General features: G+C 37.4%; 1 protein-coding gene across 1 annotated transcript; it reads right to left on the reverse strand.

Annotated features, from left to right (window-relative positions):
• Window positions 1-2216: 2216 nt before the first annotated feature.
• ern2 (endoplasmic reticulum to nucleus signaling 2) lies at window positions 2217-15775 on the reverse strand. The gene is made up of 24 exons (XM_079264975.1): window positions 15465-15775; window positions 13296-13413; window positions 13176-13209; window positions 11885-11957; window positions 11728-11800; window positions 11435-11557; window positions 11238-11339; window positions 9778-9837; window positions 9448-9664; window positions 8646-8724; window positions 8308-8458; window positions 7979-8121; window positions 7594-7782; window positions 6502-6670; window positions 5933-6037; window positions 5664-5754; window positions 4884-5073; window positions 4662-4758; window positions 4273-4472; window positions 3960-4107; window positions 3663-3790; window positions 3334-3457; window positions 3174-3241; window positions 2217-3057 (listed from the first exon to the last, which is right to left on the reverse strand). Exons 1-24 carry the CDS (start codon window positions 15552-15554, stop codon window positions 2875-2877), a joined length of 2955 nt encoding a protein of 984 aa, XP_079121101.1. The 5' UTR covers window positions 15555-15775; the 3' UTR covers window positions 2217-2874.
• Window positions 15776-16003: the final 228 nt, after the last annotated feature.

Raw genomic sequence — 16003 nt, forward strand, 5'->3', positions numbered from 1 at the left:
GGTGCACCACAGCAACCACTGCTTAGACGATAGTGACCATGTGATAAAATAATTTTGTCTGGTTGCAACACCACAAAAATTCCATAACAACCACCCATAGCAATTACCTGTGGTGCTAAGGTGGTTATGGCACTCTGTTAGTGCCACAGTAAACCCATAACAACACCATCACACTATCAAGTATGTCCCTCCAGGATACTAAGTCAACCACATAGCAGAAACTTTGTGACACCCCAGCAACAAGAATGAAAAATGCTCTTAACTGCAAGAGCAATGATTCCCTAGCAACTGAACAGATGATCTATTGCAGCAACCACTTTAAATATCCTATCAACAATCTTCTAAAGCGCAACCAACAAACTAATTTCAACTAAACTTGTATAACACAACAGCCAGCCAGAACAGCAGACATTTAGACAAGAGTCATTTGATACATCTTGAAAAGCACTTCTGCAGCTTTATGAAGATTACAACATATCAGAAACCCCCTGGTGGATGGTGTGCTTCGTCAGCAAGCTCGGATAAACTGAATTGCTTCGTTTGTAAAATGCAGTGCATGTTATGTGTTACTTACATTAAATTATAGAAAATGGCATTTGACGAAGGTCTGTTGACTAGTTTGATATACACAGACCTACTGCCATCTCATGCATTTATTTGCTGTTCGTGTGCAAGTGTGTGTATGTGTGTGTGACTGCATGTGTGTTAGTAAGTTTGGTCTCATGACTCTGGTTAAGCTGATGTTTCAATAAGGCTGTTTTGATTGGACCTACAGCTGAACTCTGATATTTAATAATGAGGAGAGCACATAGACACGTACACACACACACACACACACACACACACACGGACTGGCCAAATGATTGAATCATACAGTGAACTATAAACAACTAGTGGCTCATTAGCTGATGACTTGACCATGACACATTGCTGCACCCGTGGACCGCCACATCATTAAACTACTTCTGTTCAAGTTCATACTAACAGTTGAATAAACTCACGTCTGGCATCTTATCTGCTCTACTGGAGGTGTATGCAGAGGCATACTGTAAATAAGCTAACAATTCATGCAAGAAAAAAGAACATTTAGCTGTTAAGATTCTGGAAAATACAATATAATATGCATATAAAGTTTTTATGTTTATTTTGTTACTGGGAGACTCTTGTGTTCAATTAAAATTAAGTAACAACAGTTTATGCCTACCCCTCATATGACTTAAGAGGAAACAGTTTGAAAGCACAAGAAAGAAGATGCTGGGAAAATATCTCCCTCTGCAGGTTAAAGAGAAGTACAGCTAATAAAAGCTACAGTGCCTTTTTGTTGTCATATTTTACATTACAATGAATATACTGAATGAATAACACTTTCCAGGAAGAAGCCAAATCAATATTAAATTATCTAATCATATAAGTAGACTTCTCCAGTGCAAATACTTATAGTTGATAGTCTGTAAAACATTTATAAACCTCAAGAACAGAACTTGCTTAAATACATATTAAAAAATAAACAGATCAGTCTGGAAGAGACCAGAATGTGGAGGAAAAATATAAAGTGGTTTAACTAGATAATAGTTTGACATTGAATATCGTCTGTAAAACGCAATGAGGCAGTGATGCCATTTCTAAAGTCACAGAATATTCAGTATACATTGATGATGAGACAAGAGACAGTAGCTCCTACATAAACTCTTCGCTGTATATGGACATGTGGGGTGTCTGTCCTTACATTACAAGTGTATGGTGAATTTTCTTCCATGATAATGAAAGTATGAATTACATATTTTTGTGAACTGATAAAATGGCAAAACTGTGTCAGAGTGCAAATAGTTCTGAATCTATGTTTTTTTAAAAACTTTTTTATATACATATATATATGAATAAATATAAATATACATATTTTATATCTATATATTATTAAGGGGGCATCAAAGTCTGCTCAGTGGGTAAATAATTAGTGAATTAAAACTTGAAGCAACAGGGAATTACTAAAACCAACCAGCGCCACAATTCCAAGAAACATTTCACCTCCAGGTTTCACCATCTTCACTGTCAAATTGAAAACATTGTCAAAGATTTACTCCATCCATGAAAAGAAACCAACACCAGACAAAAGATGTCTTTGTTTGGTCTGTTTGTTTCTGTTCACAAAATAAAGAGGAGACTTGGTTTTACTTCATCCTTTGGCACGCCCAAAGCATCAATTTATTTCACTCACGCAAAGTAAAAAGTATAAAAATTGCCTTATAAGCTTTTTAACACTTCAACAAAGTTGTTTTTTTTTTCCTTTTTTAATAAAACCAGCTATCCAGTGCTTGACTTTTCAACAGTGGTTGTGCACTGAAACTCAAAAGTTTCAGTGACATTTTCATTCCAGGTATATCTGTGTCACTTGGGAAACTCTAATCTAAACATGTGATCTAAGTTGATTTGATTTAGAAATGAGACTAGTGCAGTACTTCAGATACATTCTTTAGTTGTTTCACTAATAAAATATATTATCTCAAAGCAAAAGGAACATTATGTGTGTTTCAGACTTTCTTTAAAAATAATTCCCACTGTCACAGTGGCTATGTTTTCATTCTGAAATATTTCTAAAATTGCTAATGCAATTTGTTTCCTATTTGCTTCAATGTTGTTTCCCAGAAACAAATTTTCCCAGAGGCTCAAAAAGATATTTCTTTTTAAGATGTTAAAAGCTTTTTGAAAAAGGTGCCACATGAAATACTACTGTAAAACAGTTTTTTCCATAGTACTGTATATTCCCTAAAAATAAACTGAAAATGAAACATCGTGGGCTTTACAAAAGTAATAAGAAGGTACTCTCAGTTTCTTTTCCTGTGCACATGGAGCATGGAGTGCAAAGTTAAATGAAAGCTATTTAGCTTTGGGGGGCAGATAGTAGGGGTGAAACAGTCTCTCATGGGCACAAATGTGCAAAGCAGCGTGTGTGTGCATCAGTAGCCGTGGAAACCGTGAGGTGAAGTAGTTGACAAAGCCTTCGGGCAGCTCTCCAAGAGTTTCCTGTACCTCCGGTGGCAACTCGTGGTAATGATGTTTCTGTAACAGTCCAAATGCAAAAACGTAAAAAAAAATTTTAAAACATACTGAGAGTGTAAATACAGCAAAAATTGTAAACGAATAAGCAAACATGTGATGTAAACATGCGGGCTTACCTTATTCCTCATGGCTCGAAGCAGATCTCTAACAGAGTTTCCTTTATATGTTCTGAAACGTCTTAAGTCTGGAGTGAAAATGGAGAAAAACAAAACAGATTACAGACCTCTGATGGATCCATTTTCCCCACAGATGTAAAACATAAAGTTTTGTGTTTACCTGTCTGTAAAGGCACAGAAATATGCATCCTCCAGTTGGTTCGTACCACTGCTCTTCCTGCCGTCTCCAGCCTGACCACAATCGAGCTGTCTGCTGGTTCTTTCTCTATGCGGTCACTCACGTCCTTTCAACACACACGCATACACAAAAGTACCAAACATACCAAAAGTTTAAGGCATTGCAGACAAGAAACACTACAAACATCATTTTTTATTACAACAGTTAAAAATATAAAAATATTGAATCCTACTAAGTGACTACTTCATCACTGTAGAGAAATCTGTATCTTAAAGTATCTATGACAAAATAATAACATTAAAATATCACACCTGAAAGAAGAGCAGTTGCTTCTCGGGACTCCAGAAAAATGGATGTTTAAGTACACAGGCGGTGGAAGGGCGTGACTCTGCCTCAGCACTGATCATTTGTTCTATCAGATCACGTGCTATGACATCATCTAACAGGACAGAAAAAGCATGATATTCAGATTCGTCACATGAGGTATGATTTTATTTGAGAAGATATTCATTCAAAATTATCTTAGGAATTTGAATAAATTGCAATCCTCAAACATGTTCATTTTACAGCAAGCTTATTGGTATGAAGGAATAAATAAATATTCTCACCATGGATATCTTCCATGAAGTGCAAGAGGGAATATTCTCCTGACAGGATGTTGATTTGTCTTCTTAATGCGTCACCAAAAGGGTGCTGTCCCCTGCTGACCACATAGTAAAACACACAGCCTGCTGAGAAGACATCCACAGCTGCTGTCTGGAAAGATGACAGGAAAAGATTTAGTCACCTGAACACGTTCCAATAGTTTAGGATTTGAAAGAAAAAAGAAACAAAAAACAAATGTCTAAATCCGGTTTATCAACTAAAATAATTACTTTTGTGTTGTATTCTGCCTGGTGTGACGATTCGGTGAGTACATACAGGTTTATTTCCAGGTGTATCTCGTAGCACTTCCGGAGCTATCCATCCCTCTGTTCCCGGTATTCCAGACCGCAAGGAGAAGCTGGTCCGACCATCTGCGATCTTCTTACAAAGGCCGAAGTCTGAGATGAGAGCTCGGATTTGACCCAATGCACTTGGACCAGAAAGAAGAATGTTTCTTGGCTTCAAGTCACGATGGACTGCATCAGGAAGGAAATGGAAAAAGTTTCAAAAAATACATTTTTTGTTTGTTTCGTTCTTTAATTTGTTTTCTTTTCTTTTTGTTTGTTTGTTTTTTTTTCAGTATAACGTTTCACAATGCCTTTTATTTCTGAGCACAAATCTGGTTTATATCTTTCCTAATATATGTGTGTGTGTATATCTCAGACCTATATTGAGCGAGTGGAGGTGTTGGAGTCCACACATGGTCTGTTCCAGCAGAGTTATAGGATTCAGGTCAGGAAAGGAAGCTGGATCCTCCACATACTGATCAAAAGACAGACAAGTTCACAGCAGATCCTTTAATTCCTCATTTAGAGATGTTAATCTCATCTACATTAAGGGTGAGACACAAACAACATACTCCACTAGCAAGGCCCCACAGTGCTGACCTGTTGCATGGTTGCAGCACAAAGCTCAATGGCGATGTAAGTGAAGAGGCGGTCTCTCTCTGTGCAGAAGTATCGGATGACATTGGGGTGTGTGTCAGACTCCCGTAGGAGCTGCACCTCCCGCTCTGCTACCTCAAAACACTCTGGCAGGATTCGCTTTACAGCCACATGACGTCCATCAAATTTACCCCTAAAGTTCAAGAAAGCATTCTTACTCGTGAGATACATATTAGTTCGGTTCGATACTATCAACATTTGGTGGTATTGTTGGTAAATACATACAGAAGATAATATTTTCTGTGTATAGCACAAAGCTTTATTTGCATCTGGCATAACAGTGTTTAGGTCAAAACGCCAGCTCTGACTAACACCTACAAACTCTGCTGTCTCATCTTTCAGTCATCAACATCTTTTTAAAACTCCAGAGATTGTATAAAGTAATTATCTCTTACATAACCTCTGTAGAGGTGAGCAGTAGTTTCGATCTCTTCAGTTTCTGGAGCATTTCATTTTCAGTTGACTTACGTTTTAATTTAGTCTGTTAGCCAAACTGATGACATAAGCCCGATTATAATCGTGAGGAAAAAGTACTTCAGTGCTATTATTATGATTGTTTGTGGTAAACTGAAGTTTTCAAAGCAAGGTATTAGTGCATATTGAGCTAGAAAACAGTTTGACTGAGTTTTACACTACACTGTGGTGTCACTGTTGATCAATAATATGAAAATATATTAATATGACCTGTTAATCAATCTCCTTGACAAGATAAGAATAAAGTACCTGAAGACAAAAGTCCCTGCTGTGCCGTGACCCAGCACCTCAGAGGGTGCAAAGGAGATTTTTCCTACCAGCACTTCTTCACCATTTCCTTCTGAAACAGATAAGAAGATAAAGACAGTGATTTCATTTTATTAAAAGCCAATTTAAGTTGTTTCTATAAGTTCCTCCCTAATCAATGGCTAAGCAATGAAAAAATCAGGAGAGGTCTTTCATGATGTATAAACAAAGTAAATAGCAAGCAAAATAAAAACTAACTTCTGGTATTTTACCTGCCCCAGGTCTGTAGTCAGTTGTGCCATTTTTATCTGCATCTGAGTTACTATTGCTGCGACTGTGAAGACTAGGAGGAGCATCATTTGAAGCAGGTGGAGATTCTAGATAAAAAAGTAAAACATTACATATGTTGCTGCAGGTGCTACATTTCTGTACCTAAATCACCAAGGAAAGAATAGCACCTTGAATATTTCTAAACTTTAAGAAAGCTATTGTTTCCATCACAGGGTGTCCAAGTTCGGTCCTCAAGGGCCATAATCCTGCTGATTTTTTATGTTTCCCTGCTCCAACACATCTGACTGAAATAAATTAGTCATTTTGCAGAACATCATAGGCTGTTGGATCCATTTTATTTAAGTCAGGTGTGCAGAAGCAGGGTGACTGCAAGCAGAACTGTGGCTCTCGAGGACCAACTTTCTGCAAGCCTGGCTTAAAACACTTTATTACAGACTTCAATGAACTGAAATAATAGTGAAGAAAATTGTTTCATAACTATTAAAAACAGCAATAAAAACAAACTTTAAAAAAAAAAAAAAAAAAAAAAAAAAGAAGTTACTGTACATACCACGAGTAGCAGTTGTGTCGGTAGACATGGTCATGTCTGCAGAATCTGAAGTGATGGTCTGAATGTTTGTTGCCTGCATGCTGCTCTGCATATGTGTCTGCATGCGCTGGAGACGAGACTCAAAAGCCTCCTCCAGCTGCCTTTGAGCTTTCAGCTGTTTGGCTGTACGCTGTACAAACACAAGCATAAAGTGCTTTAGCAACTGTAAAAAGGTGGACTTAGGTAATATAAATGAATACAACTTAAAGGTTCTTCCTCCATCCTTCTCTGCTGTGCTTCATCTTAGCCTCTCACTAAATTGCATGGAACTAAGCATTGGTGCTTGTTTTCCCATTTCTTTTCTCTTCATTTGGGTGGCAAGGAAAATAATTAGCCAGAATGATCGTTTCAATCTTAATTTTCATTATAATCAGCATGCATTCCCATCTGAAAATGGATTCCTCTGAGATCCATGATATATTCTATTTTCAGATTATCGCTTGTCACCATTAAGCAGATTATATGAACATCAGCACTGTGGACTGAATCAGTTTAAGAGTTTGTTTGGGCTTTTATCAGTTAGTATCTTAAAAAGTAGCCTAATAATCAGGTACAGAGGTTGTACTACAGGTTGAAACCCCAAAGCTGTTAATAGCCCACATTTTTCTTTTATCTATTTTCTTTGCATGAACAAATTAACCTCTTTATATTTGTAACTGCATCTTTTTAAATATGTACTTTTTGTACCTTGAAGTGGGTGCATTCTTAATTCATTTGACAATAGGTCGAACATGGAAGAATCCAAGGGTTATTGTTCCCCAAGGGGGGCAAACTATCACTCCATCTATATTTCCATCTATTTATCCATTTTTCCATTTATATATCTATTTATCTAGTCATAAATCCTCTCATTGACACAAACAAATAAAAGACAAACATTTTGTCCATTATCAAACAATTTTTTGTATTAAATAAATTCTAACATAATTTTTATTTATAGTTTGTTCTTTTGCATGGATTTTACACAATCAATATATAACTTGATTTTTGTGTTTTTCTTGAAGAAAAAAATAATTTTTGAAAATTTAATTTTACTGACACACAGAAACTCACAATGGGACAAGTAAATGCAAAAGCAATCCATCCTCCAAGCAGCAGTGTCAGGACAACCAGTGTCAGACGGTCCTGAGTCATATAGACGGGCAGCACAGTGGCTGGCCTCTGAGCCTGATCTGTTGTCCTGCTATCAGCACCTCCTTTATATGCATTCATGTCACCATGACCATCACCAAATGTCTGGAACTGAAAGAAAAAAGGAGAAACAAATGCTGGATACAAAGCTCACTGCTAAGTGTTTTAAACAGTTACAAAGTAGTAGTTGCGTAAAGAATAACTGACAGACAGAGGTGGAGGATACAATGACTATTATTGGTTTGCATTGATGTAATTCACACACTCTCAGATGTACACTACAGTAATGGCGAATGCTGTATCTCACATAGTGTTGGTGGTAGTAGGAAGCAGAGGAGACTGGAGAGGCAGAAGGTCGAGGGGGGATGACTGCTTCACCAGAGTGCTGGAGAGAGGCTGGAAAATCTCTCAGCATGGTGGTGTGGGCAACTGGAGGGAGCTCATGGTGACCTACAACACAAAGTTACACAGTTACAATGTGTTTACTGATGCACAGATGTCTCACTTTGCAAAGAATTGTTCTAAAGCTAAGTTTAACCCTAGCTGTCCTTTTACTCTCCCACTTTTTTATTCCTGGATCCAGCTCAGCAGCAGAAGTAAACCCTTTATGGCTACAGAGTGTTTTAGTGCCTTTACCTATTAGCAGCCATTGGTTTTTCTTGCTGTTTGTGCTTCCTGGTGGATAGCGCACATCAGTTGATGGTGTGATCTCACATTCCCCTTTCTCACTGACTGTCACTCCAGCAGTTATTGGACCCTCTATACGTGGTAGGGTTAGTCCTCGAGGCTACCATGGCAATGGAAAATACAGATCAATCATTATGCAATCACCTGGATTATAATCTATTCCTTATCGTCAAGCACTTGATCCAATGCAGTGTCATTGTTGTGCCTTGTTTAATCAGAAGGTGGCAAGGGGAGCATGATTACTAATACTGACATATATACTAAAAACAATACAGATTTTTACTCACCACTAATGAAACTCCATGGTGGACAAGTGAAGTTGAGGCATAGAGGTGAGAGTTCAATTTTCCTACGTAGAGAGTGGGTCTGAAGGAAACAAAGGCTGGGTTACTTCCTCAACTAAATACTATTCTTTATACCATAGCCAGTGATAATTCTTATGACAACCGGCATGCATTATATTCGTATATATGCACACATAGTTTGGTGAGTTAAATCACTCTTTTCGGGGGGCATCACCATAGCTACACATCAATCAGCTGATTCAGATCAACTGGCTTTGACAGGTGAATGAAAGAAATGATCTGTAGCTTGGCAGCAGTTGTATAGCATAAAAAGTACATCGAGGCCAACATGAAATAGGTCCTATACTTCAGCATATTTCGCAAGTTTTCTAAAAATAAATAAATAAATAAATAAAAATGTTTAGTGTGTGGGACGATGGTATAAGTGGATTAAACAACTCGGATCCGTGCATTAGATGGTTATAATGCACATCATGGTTATCTAGACTATAACGATCTAATGCCCGGCTCCTCATTGTTTAATCCCTACTTGTATTACTGTCATTTACTAGGTGAAATCTATCCATCAGTGGCTGCTCTACTTTTAGGGCTACATCTGGATTTGAACTCAATTAATTCTCTAATACTGAAAAGCTTGATAGAAAAAGTGATAAAAAATTCAAACTTGAAAGCTGTTAAACAACTTCAAAGTTTTGAGCCTTCTAGTTACTAATCACCATCAATTATTATCAATAAAAAGCCACTTCATGGCTGCTGGTGAATCAGTGTATAAAATGTCTCTCACACTAGTTGCGCTTGTGCAGTGGCTTGCTCCTTCACAAAATGATAGCTCCATTTCAAGGTAGAGTGTGCTTCAGCCTGGTTCTTAGCAGAGGAGAAAGTAAGGAACCGTAGTGTTTCCATGGCAAGGGACAGATGAGGGGCGTGTCTCAGTGAGTCCCCTGAGTACAGGTACACTCCCACAACGGGTGAGCCATAATTTTGACTCCACAGTACGTCTCCTGGAAAAAAAAATATAGCATTACATTTACAGCTCTGAAATTGAACAGAAATAAAAAAATGAAGAAACACAATTTGCTTCTTCACATAATTGGGCCTGGACACGACACCCTACCTGACTCTCTGTCAACTGTCACAACAAGACCATCACCACTTGACACAAGATGGGCCATTTCTGAAGGGAATGAACATACAGCAGGTTAGTTCTGGTAGAGGAAGGTTTGAGGTTTTTTTAAGTTTCAACATTTTCTCCAAGGATTCTGACTTAAGGGGGAACCCCAAGCTCTATAAAAAATAACTCATTAACACCAACACAAACATTAAAAATCAGGCACCACAAAAAGAACACACTTCCAAATAAGTTAAACAATCTGATGAATTTGTCTTTGCAATATTTCAACTCTTCATAGATTTTCAAAGATATATATCAGTTTGTAAAGCTGAAATACACAGTGATATCCATGGGTCATGTCACATAAGGACATTAGAGGGCCCATTTAAAAATGTCAATAAAAACAGTGTGCAATAATTACCATTTATTCATTTCAGTTGCACATTTGTAATCTGTTAACGGTTAGCAACATATTTCTATAAAGTTGTATAAACAAAAGGTTAAAAATAGAGATGTGGAAAGGTTCAACACTGAAAAACAGATATATTAAAGAATAATGTTCCTCAAAAAAAGAAGAAAAGTTTCAACGAATCTGGATAACTATGTACTAAGGGCTATGAAACATTTATTTAACACTTGTGATCCTCAAGTCCTCATGGAGCACTGGCTTAAAAGCAGAAATGCTTCTGTACTGAATATCCCTCCAAGGGCTCAGGAACACTTGTAAAAACCATGTTTTTGTGAACAAGCCTCATTTCTGCATTCATGAATATAGAACAAGATCCTTCAATTTGAAGAAAAGGCATATTAATAAATTCCAGAAGTGCTCCAATGCTTTAACGCTAAAACAACTTTCTACACAATAAGACCACAGGTCTGCAGTAAGAGAAACTACATTCTGAACTCTTTTCTGCAGGCCAAACCTGTTAGCCACTAAAAACGTTTGGTAGTTAAATAAAAAATACCATGAAAAATAGTTCATGACCCTTATTAGACAAGAACAGTTATATTTTCAACTTTAAAACTACAGCAAGTAGTATTCATAAACGTTTACTGCGTGCCAAAACAGACACAGCACACAGACTGGTTACCAGTTATAAAAAAACGCCATTGTCTCAACATGTCATTAGCATCAAATTTAAAAACAAGCTTAAATTTTCTGAGATAATTATACAGACTTAATTTCTCAATTTGATTCAGGATTTGATATTTTATTTAGTTTTGAAAAAAAAGTCAATAAATGCTTTCTCAATATATTTACTATTATCCATTATTAAAATTTTAAATATCCTGAAAACAATTAAAAAGGACAAGAACAGCTAGAGATAAACTTGTGTGTTTTTTCATTTAATTGTTTTTCAATATACTTAAAGATATTGTTTCTAATATTCATATAAAACCATTTCATTATGACATGATTAGTTTATTAATTGAAAAAACTGAATGTGTATGCAGGAACATACTGTAGTCTTGCTTCTCATCATAAGGAAGAGCCGAGTAATCATTGTATGTAGCGCTCCATCCCAGCTCTTGTGTCTTAGTATCAAACATGGTGACCATGTACTCTGGAAAACAAACCAACAACAATCATCAATATCATGATTTTTCCCTCAGCTGTGGGAGGGGGTTCTGCTCATGAGCAGCTGCCTGTGGGATGTACCTGTTCTTCCAATGTAGAGCAGAGGTGTGTTGGGGCAGATGGACTCAGAGGAGGAGGCGGTTAAACTGGTTTGCTTCTCGCCCGTTTCAGGATCCACTACAAACCACACATCCTGCTTTTTTCCTGGGAGTACATGTGGCATTATTTAACAGCCGCAACCAGGCATGTCAAATATTTATATAGCGTGTCTTTATTTCTGACAAAAGTTTAACTCAAACGCTGGGCAATAAAAAACATTTCAGTGGACATTTCAAACAGTCTTTCAGATGCACACACACTGCAAAATATCTCACCTGTATAGAGTATGCCATCAGAGCTTCTGCAGGGAGCTGACTGAACCAGCTCCGGGATAGTAAAAGGCAGTTTCTGCAGAGTTAAGAAAAGCAATGAGGCCATTTTGCAAAAACCAAACCTAATCTGACACAGATAAGCAAATTCAGTATTTCTTACCATCAAACCCTCCTTGTATTTTCCACCAAGTACATACAAACTGCCATCATTAGGGTCTGGGAGAAAAGCTGGTCTATATAAAGAAAAATAATCACATAAGTTAACTACTGACATCATTAACTGTTGAGGAAAACTCTGCATTTTATGACATATTATATTATATTATATTATATTATATTATATTATATTATATTATATTATATTATATTATATTATATTATATTATATTATGTAAAGCTATGATCAATAAATCATCCACACATGACAGCATTAAGTTAATTAGAGGTAGAAGCTGGCAAATCTGAAGTCCAGTTGACAACATGCTTGTTTCTCATTTGTGCTATCCATTAATTAATTCATTTCTATACCACTTAACCCAATTCAGGGACACAGGGAAGTGAGTCTATCACAGCAATTAACAGGGGAGAGCCAGGGTACACCCTGGACAGGTCGCCACTCCATCACAGGGCCAACACAGAAAGACAAACAACCACCCACACACACATTCACTCCAAGGGAGAATTTAGAGTGATCAATTAACTTAACATGCATGCCAGAGTACCTGGAAAAACACACACACACACACACACATATCTATATCTATCTATCTATAGATAGATATAGATATAGATATGTCTATCTATCTTTTCTATACATATCTATATCTATCTATCTATCTATCTATCTATATATATATATATATATATATATATATATATATATATAGAGAGAGAGAGAGAGAGAGAGAGAGAGCGAGAGAGAGCGAGATAGTCAAACCTGTGTTTGTTATGTATAAGCAGTGACAAAGAGCCACAACAGAAGACTGCTAATGCTCTGATTTGGGCTGGTTGTTTCTCCACATTGCATGCATGAGATTACCCAGGACTGTGTTCTCTGAAAACAGATCATTTGAGGGATATACACCTATTTTGCACACAGATCAGGGAAATGAAGTTACAAGAAAAGTGGCTACTTGAGATGCATGTGGAGAACCAATCTAATGCCTTGGGGTGAACTGACACACTGAATGCTGTCCGAGTGAAATAAGATCACCAAAGAAGATGATCTTCATGATCATTTGATACAAATAATAATAACAAGCATGCCATGCAAACATCCATTACAAATACAGTAAACACAGGAGCATCTGAATTTGAATGAAAAACAGTAAACCAAATAAGTAAACAACACAGAAACTTAACACCCAATAGTGTGTGCAAAAACTCTGCACCAAAAAGTAATTAAAGTTTACCTCCATGTCTGCACTACACTGTAGTTGTGTGTTACTTACTCTCTGAGGTAAGCCGGTATTTGAATAATGGGGTCTGAAAGATTAATGGAATAAATTTATGAGACAATTCTACAAATAAGATAAAAACAATGAACACCACTGATTTCTGAGTCCATGAACCTTCTCTTAAGGTCCACTTGATGTCTCCTGTCTGTTTGGACACAGCATGCAGACTACCATCCAGGGTTGAGACGAGTAAGAGGGACTCCGGGAGGGTGACTGACCTTACTCCTCCAACCTGAGGGGTTGTTGATAAAATGAGATAGTGAGAGAGAAGCGCTATGCCAGCTGTCTTACAAGGAGGTCAGTCGTGTCATGTATCCCAAGATTTCATCACAACTTGTCTGCGTGTGTGTGCATGCGTGTGTGGGTGGGTTGGTGTTTGTGTGCAAGTTTATGGTACTTGGTATGCCAGGCCTTGATTGCCTAAATTTGTAAGTTGGTACTCCAATAAATATAACACATTGCTCATAAAGCAGGATATACTTGTTTTCTTTGCTTTCCTAAAGGTATTCTCTAAACTGAGGGCATGTATTATTCATGTTGTGGGGTATCATTTTGGGACCAAAAAAAACTATTTCATGTAACACATAAACCATGGTTAAAGGGTAAAGATGTGGTACAAATTTAGTAATATAAATGCAAGAATAAAGTCAGATTTAATTAGATTTTAAATTATTTTATATTAAGATAATGGTGAGAGTTGATTATAGGTGAACCCAAAATTGTGGCAGTGATGTGTTGAAAACACTATTGTGTACATGTGTGTGAATGTGTGTATGTGTGTGTGTGTGTGTGTGTGTGTGTGTGTGTGTGTGTGTGTGTGTGTGTGTGTGTGTGTGTGTGTATCCTATCTGTCCCTCCCATATTTACCCACTGCAGATGTCAAGTGGCAGCAGGACAGTACTCTGAGGTGAAAGGCAATTCTAGGGTGTCTTGGGACACTAGACAAGATTTCACAGGGTTGAGCCCTCTAACTAGTTTTCTACCCTTTATTTATAACAGTGACATTTTAATAATATCACAAAAAATGTTTTCTGGTTCTCGTATTTAATTGAACAAATGCAACTTTAGTATGTTAATTGACAGTTTTCATTCTTCAACTTGTACCTAATTATTTACTATTTTCATTTACCTAACTTATTTCTAATAAACCTTGTCCTAAACCCTGCAGTATGACTCTTTTGGGATGAAATTTACAGCACAATATAGGACTTAAATAAATACATGCAGTTTTCAAAGGCATAAAGTCAACCAGACCACCATGACAAGAAAAATATAAATAGTGGACTACTTAGACAAAAACTTGCATCCATTCACCTTCATCATCCAGATTCTTTCCTATAAATTCTGTATCTTGATATTCTTAACTTGACAGATCAGCTTAATTGGACACAGCTTTATTTGATGACTAAAAGCTTCAGCTTTTTGTCATCAAATAAAGTATTATGGTAATAACTGTAACATTGTCTATTGTCTAAATTGGTTTTTAACACTTTTTTTTTTATTGCATACAGACAGACAACTTCTGTTATTTTCTTTCATATACAGTCTATTGGATAAACCCATTCTCTCCTGTTTATGCATCGCTTGCTGTAAGAGCGAGAGAGGGACCTCTAGGAGGTTCAGGACCAGCCAACTATTATCATTGCAAACTTTTTTCACATTGTCATTTTTCTGAGGCGATACAAAGTTGGTCAGCGCTGGAGATCAAGGCCTGTTTTGCCTGTTAGCAAGAAACTGCTCTGTTTGAAGCACCAGAAATCAGGCAAACACGGAATTAAGGCGTGCATGGAGACTGCTTTGCATTTGTTTACATGCAGAGACCCTAATTTTGTTTATTGTCCGTGGCTACTCTCCGTCGACACAATGCAGTTCCCAGTCCCTTACATAATTCTAAATTAAACATTTTCTGATTAATAATCCAGCTATTAACACTCACAAATCTGATTGTTCCTGTTGAAATAAAACTGCAGTTCCTATTAGTACAGGAAATCCTTATGAGTTAGTGTACTACCAGGTTTGTGGTCATTATTGCCGCAGTAATTACATGCACATGCGCGCCCACTCATCGACTCCCACACGTACAGTCTAAGTTTCTTCTGGCAATTTACACTGACCAGTGAACGGACTAAACACTTTAAACATCCCACCATATCGCTGGCAACTTTACCAGAACCTTAAAAATAGACGCGGATGCCAGTTGCGGTCTCCGCTGCGCATAAATAGCAAAAGTCTCACTGCATTCACAACAGAAACAACCACACAAGTTAATGTTACGAAATTTACCTGTAAAAGTTTGATTTCCCAGGACAGCAAGAGAAGCGACAGTAGCAGGTGTCCCAGAGCCCCCATGACCCCCAAAACAATTTGTTTCATGGTCCGACACAAACGGAGGACTAAAGCTATTGAACTAATGACAGAGGTCGAACTCTCTCCTCAGTTCCAGCGCCAGCGTCCATCTGTCACACAGCAAACACAGGACATTTAACATGGCTAAAACTGTGTGCGTTATTAGAAAACAATAATAAGAAAATTAATGAAAGGCCTATTGCTTCAAAACCATGACAACCGCTCCTGTCACTGGTGTATATTTTTCGTGTTGGGACGGAACTGGTGACGTCAGGGGCGAACTGTAAAGTCGCGCGGAAGGCGGGACCCTTTCTCTTTTTTAAAGCGCTCTAGTTTTTAGTTATGATTGACAGGTTTTCTGGCCAATGACAGAGACAGTTGGAGCAGCTAGGGCGGTGTTGTAGAAACGGCTGGAACACGTGGAAACAGACAACAGGACATAAAGCAACGCAACAAGAGAGTTTTTTTTGTGCAAT

The sequence above is a fragment of the Telmatherina bonti genome (assembly GCF_933228915.1).
Source record: "Telmatherina bonti genome assembly, chromosome: 3".
Taxonomy (NCBI): Eukaryota; Metazoa; Chordata; class Actinopteri; order Atheriniformes; family Telmatherinidae; genus Telmatherina; species Telmatherina bonti.

What these genes read in the sequence shown, in the direction of transcription:
- ern2 (XM_079264975.1), bottom strand. Translation starts at nt 15,554, where the DNA reads ATGAAACAAATTGTTTTGGGGGTCATGGGGGCTCTGGGACACCTGCTA. An exon ending in ATACCGGCTTACCTCAGAGA is followed by an intron (nt 11,958 to 13,175) that starts GTAAGTAACACA and finishes TTCTTTATATAG; the next exon opens with ACCAGCTTTTCTCCCAGACC. An exon ending in GCAGGGACTTTTGTCTTCAG is followed by an intron (nt 5,074 to 5,663) that starts GTACTTTATTCT and finishes CTTGAACTTTAG; the next exon opens with GGGTAAATTTGATGGACGTC.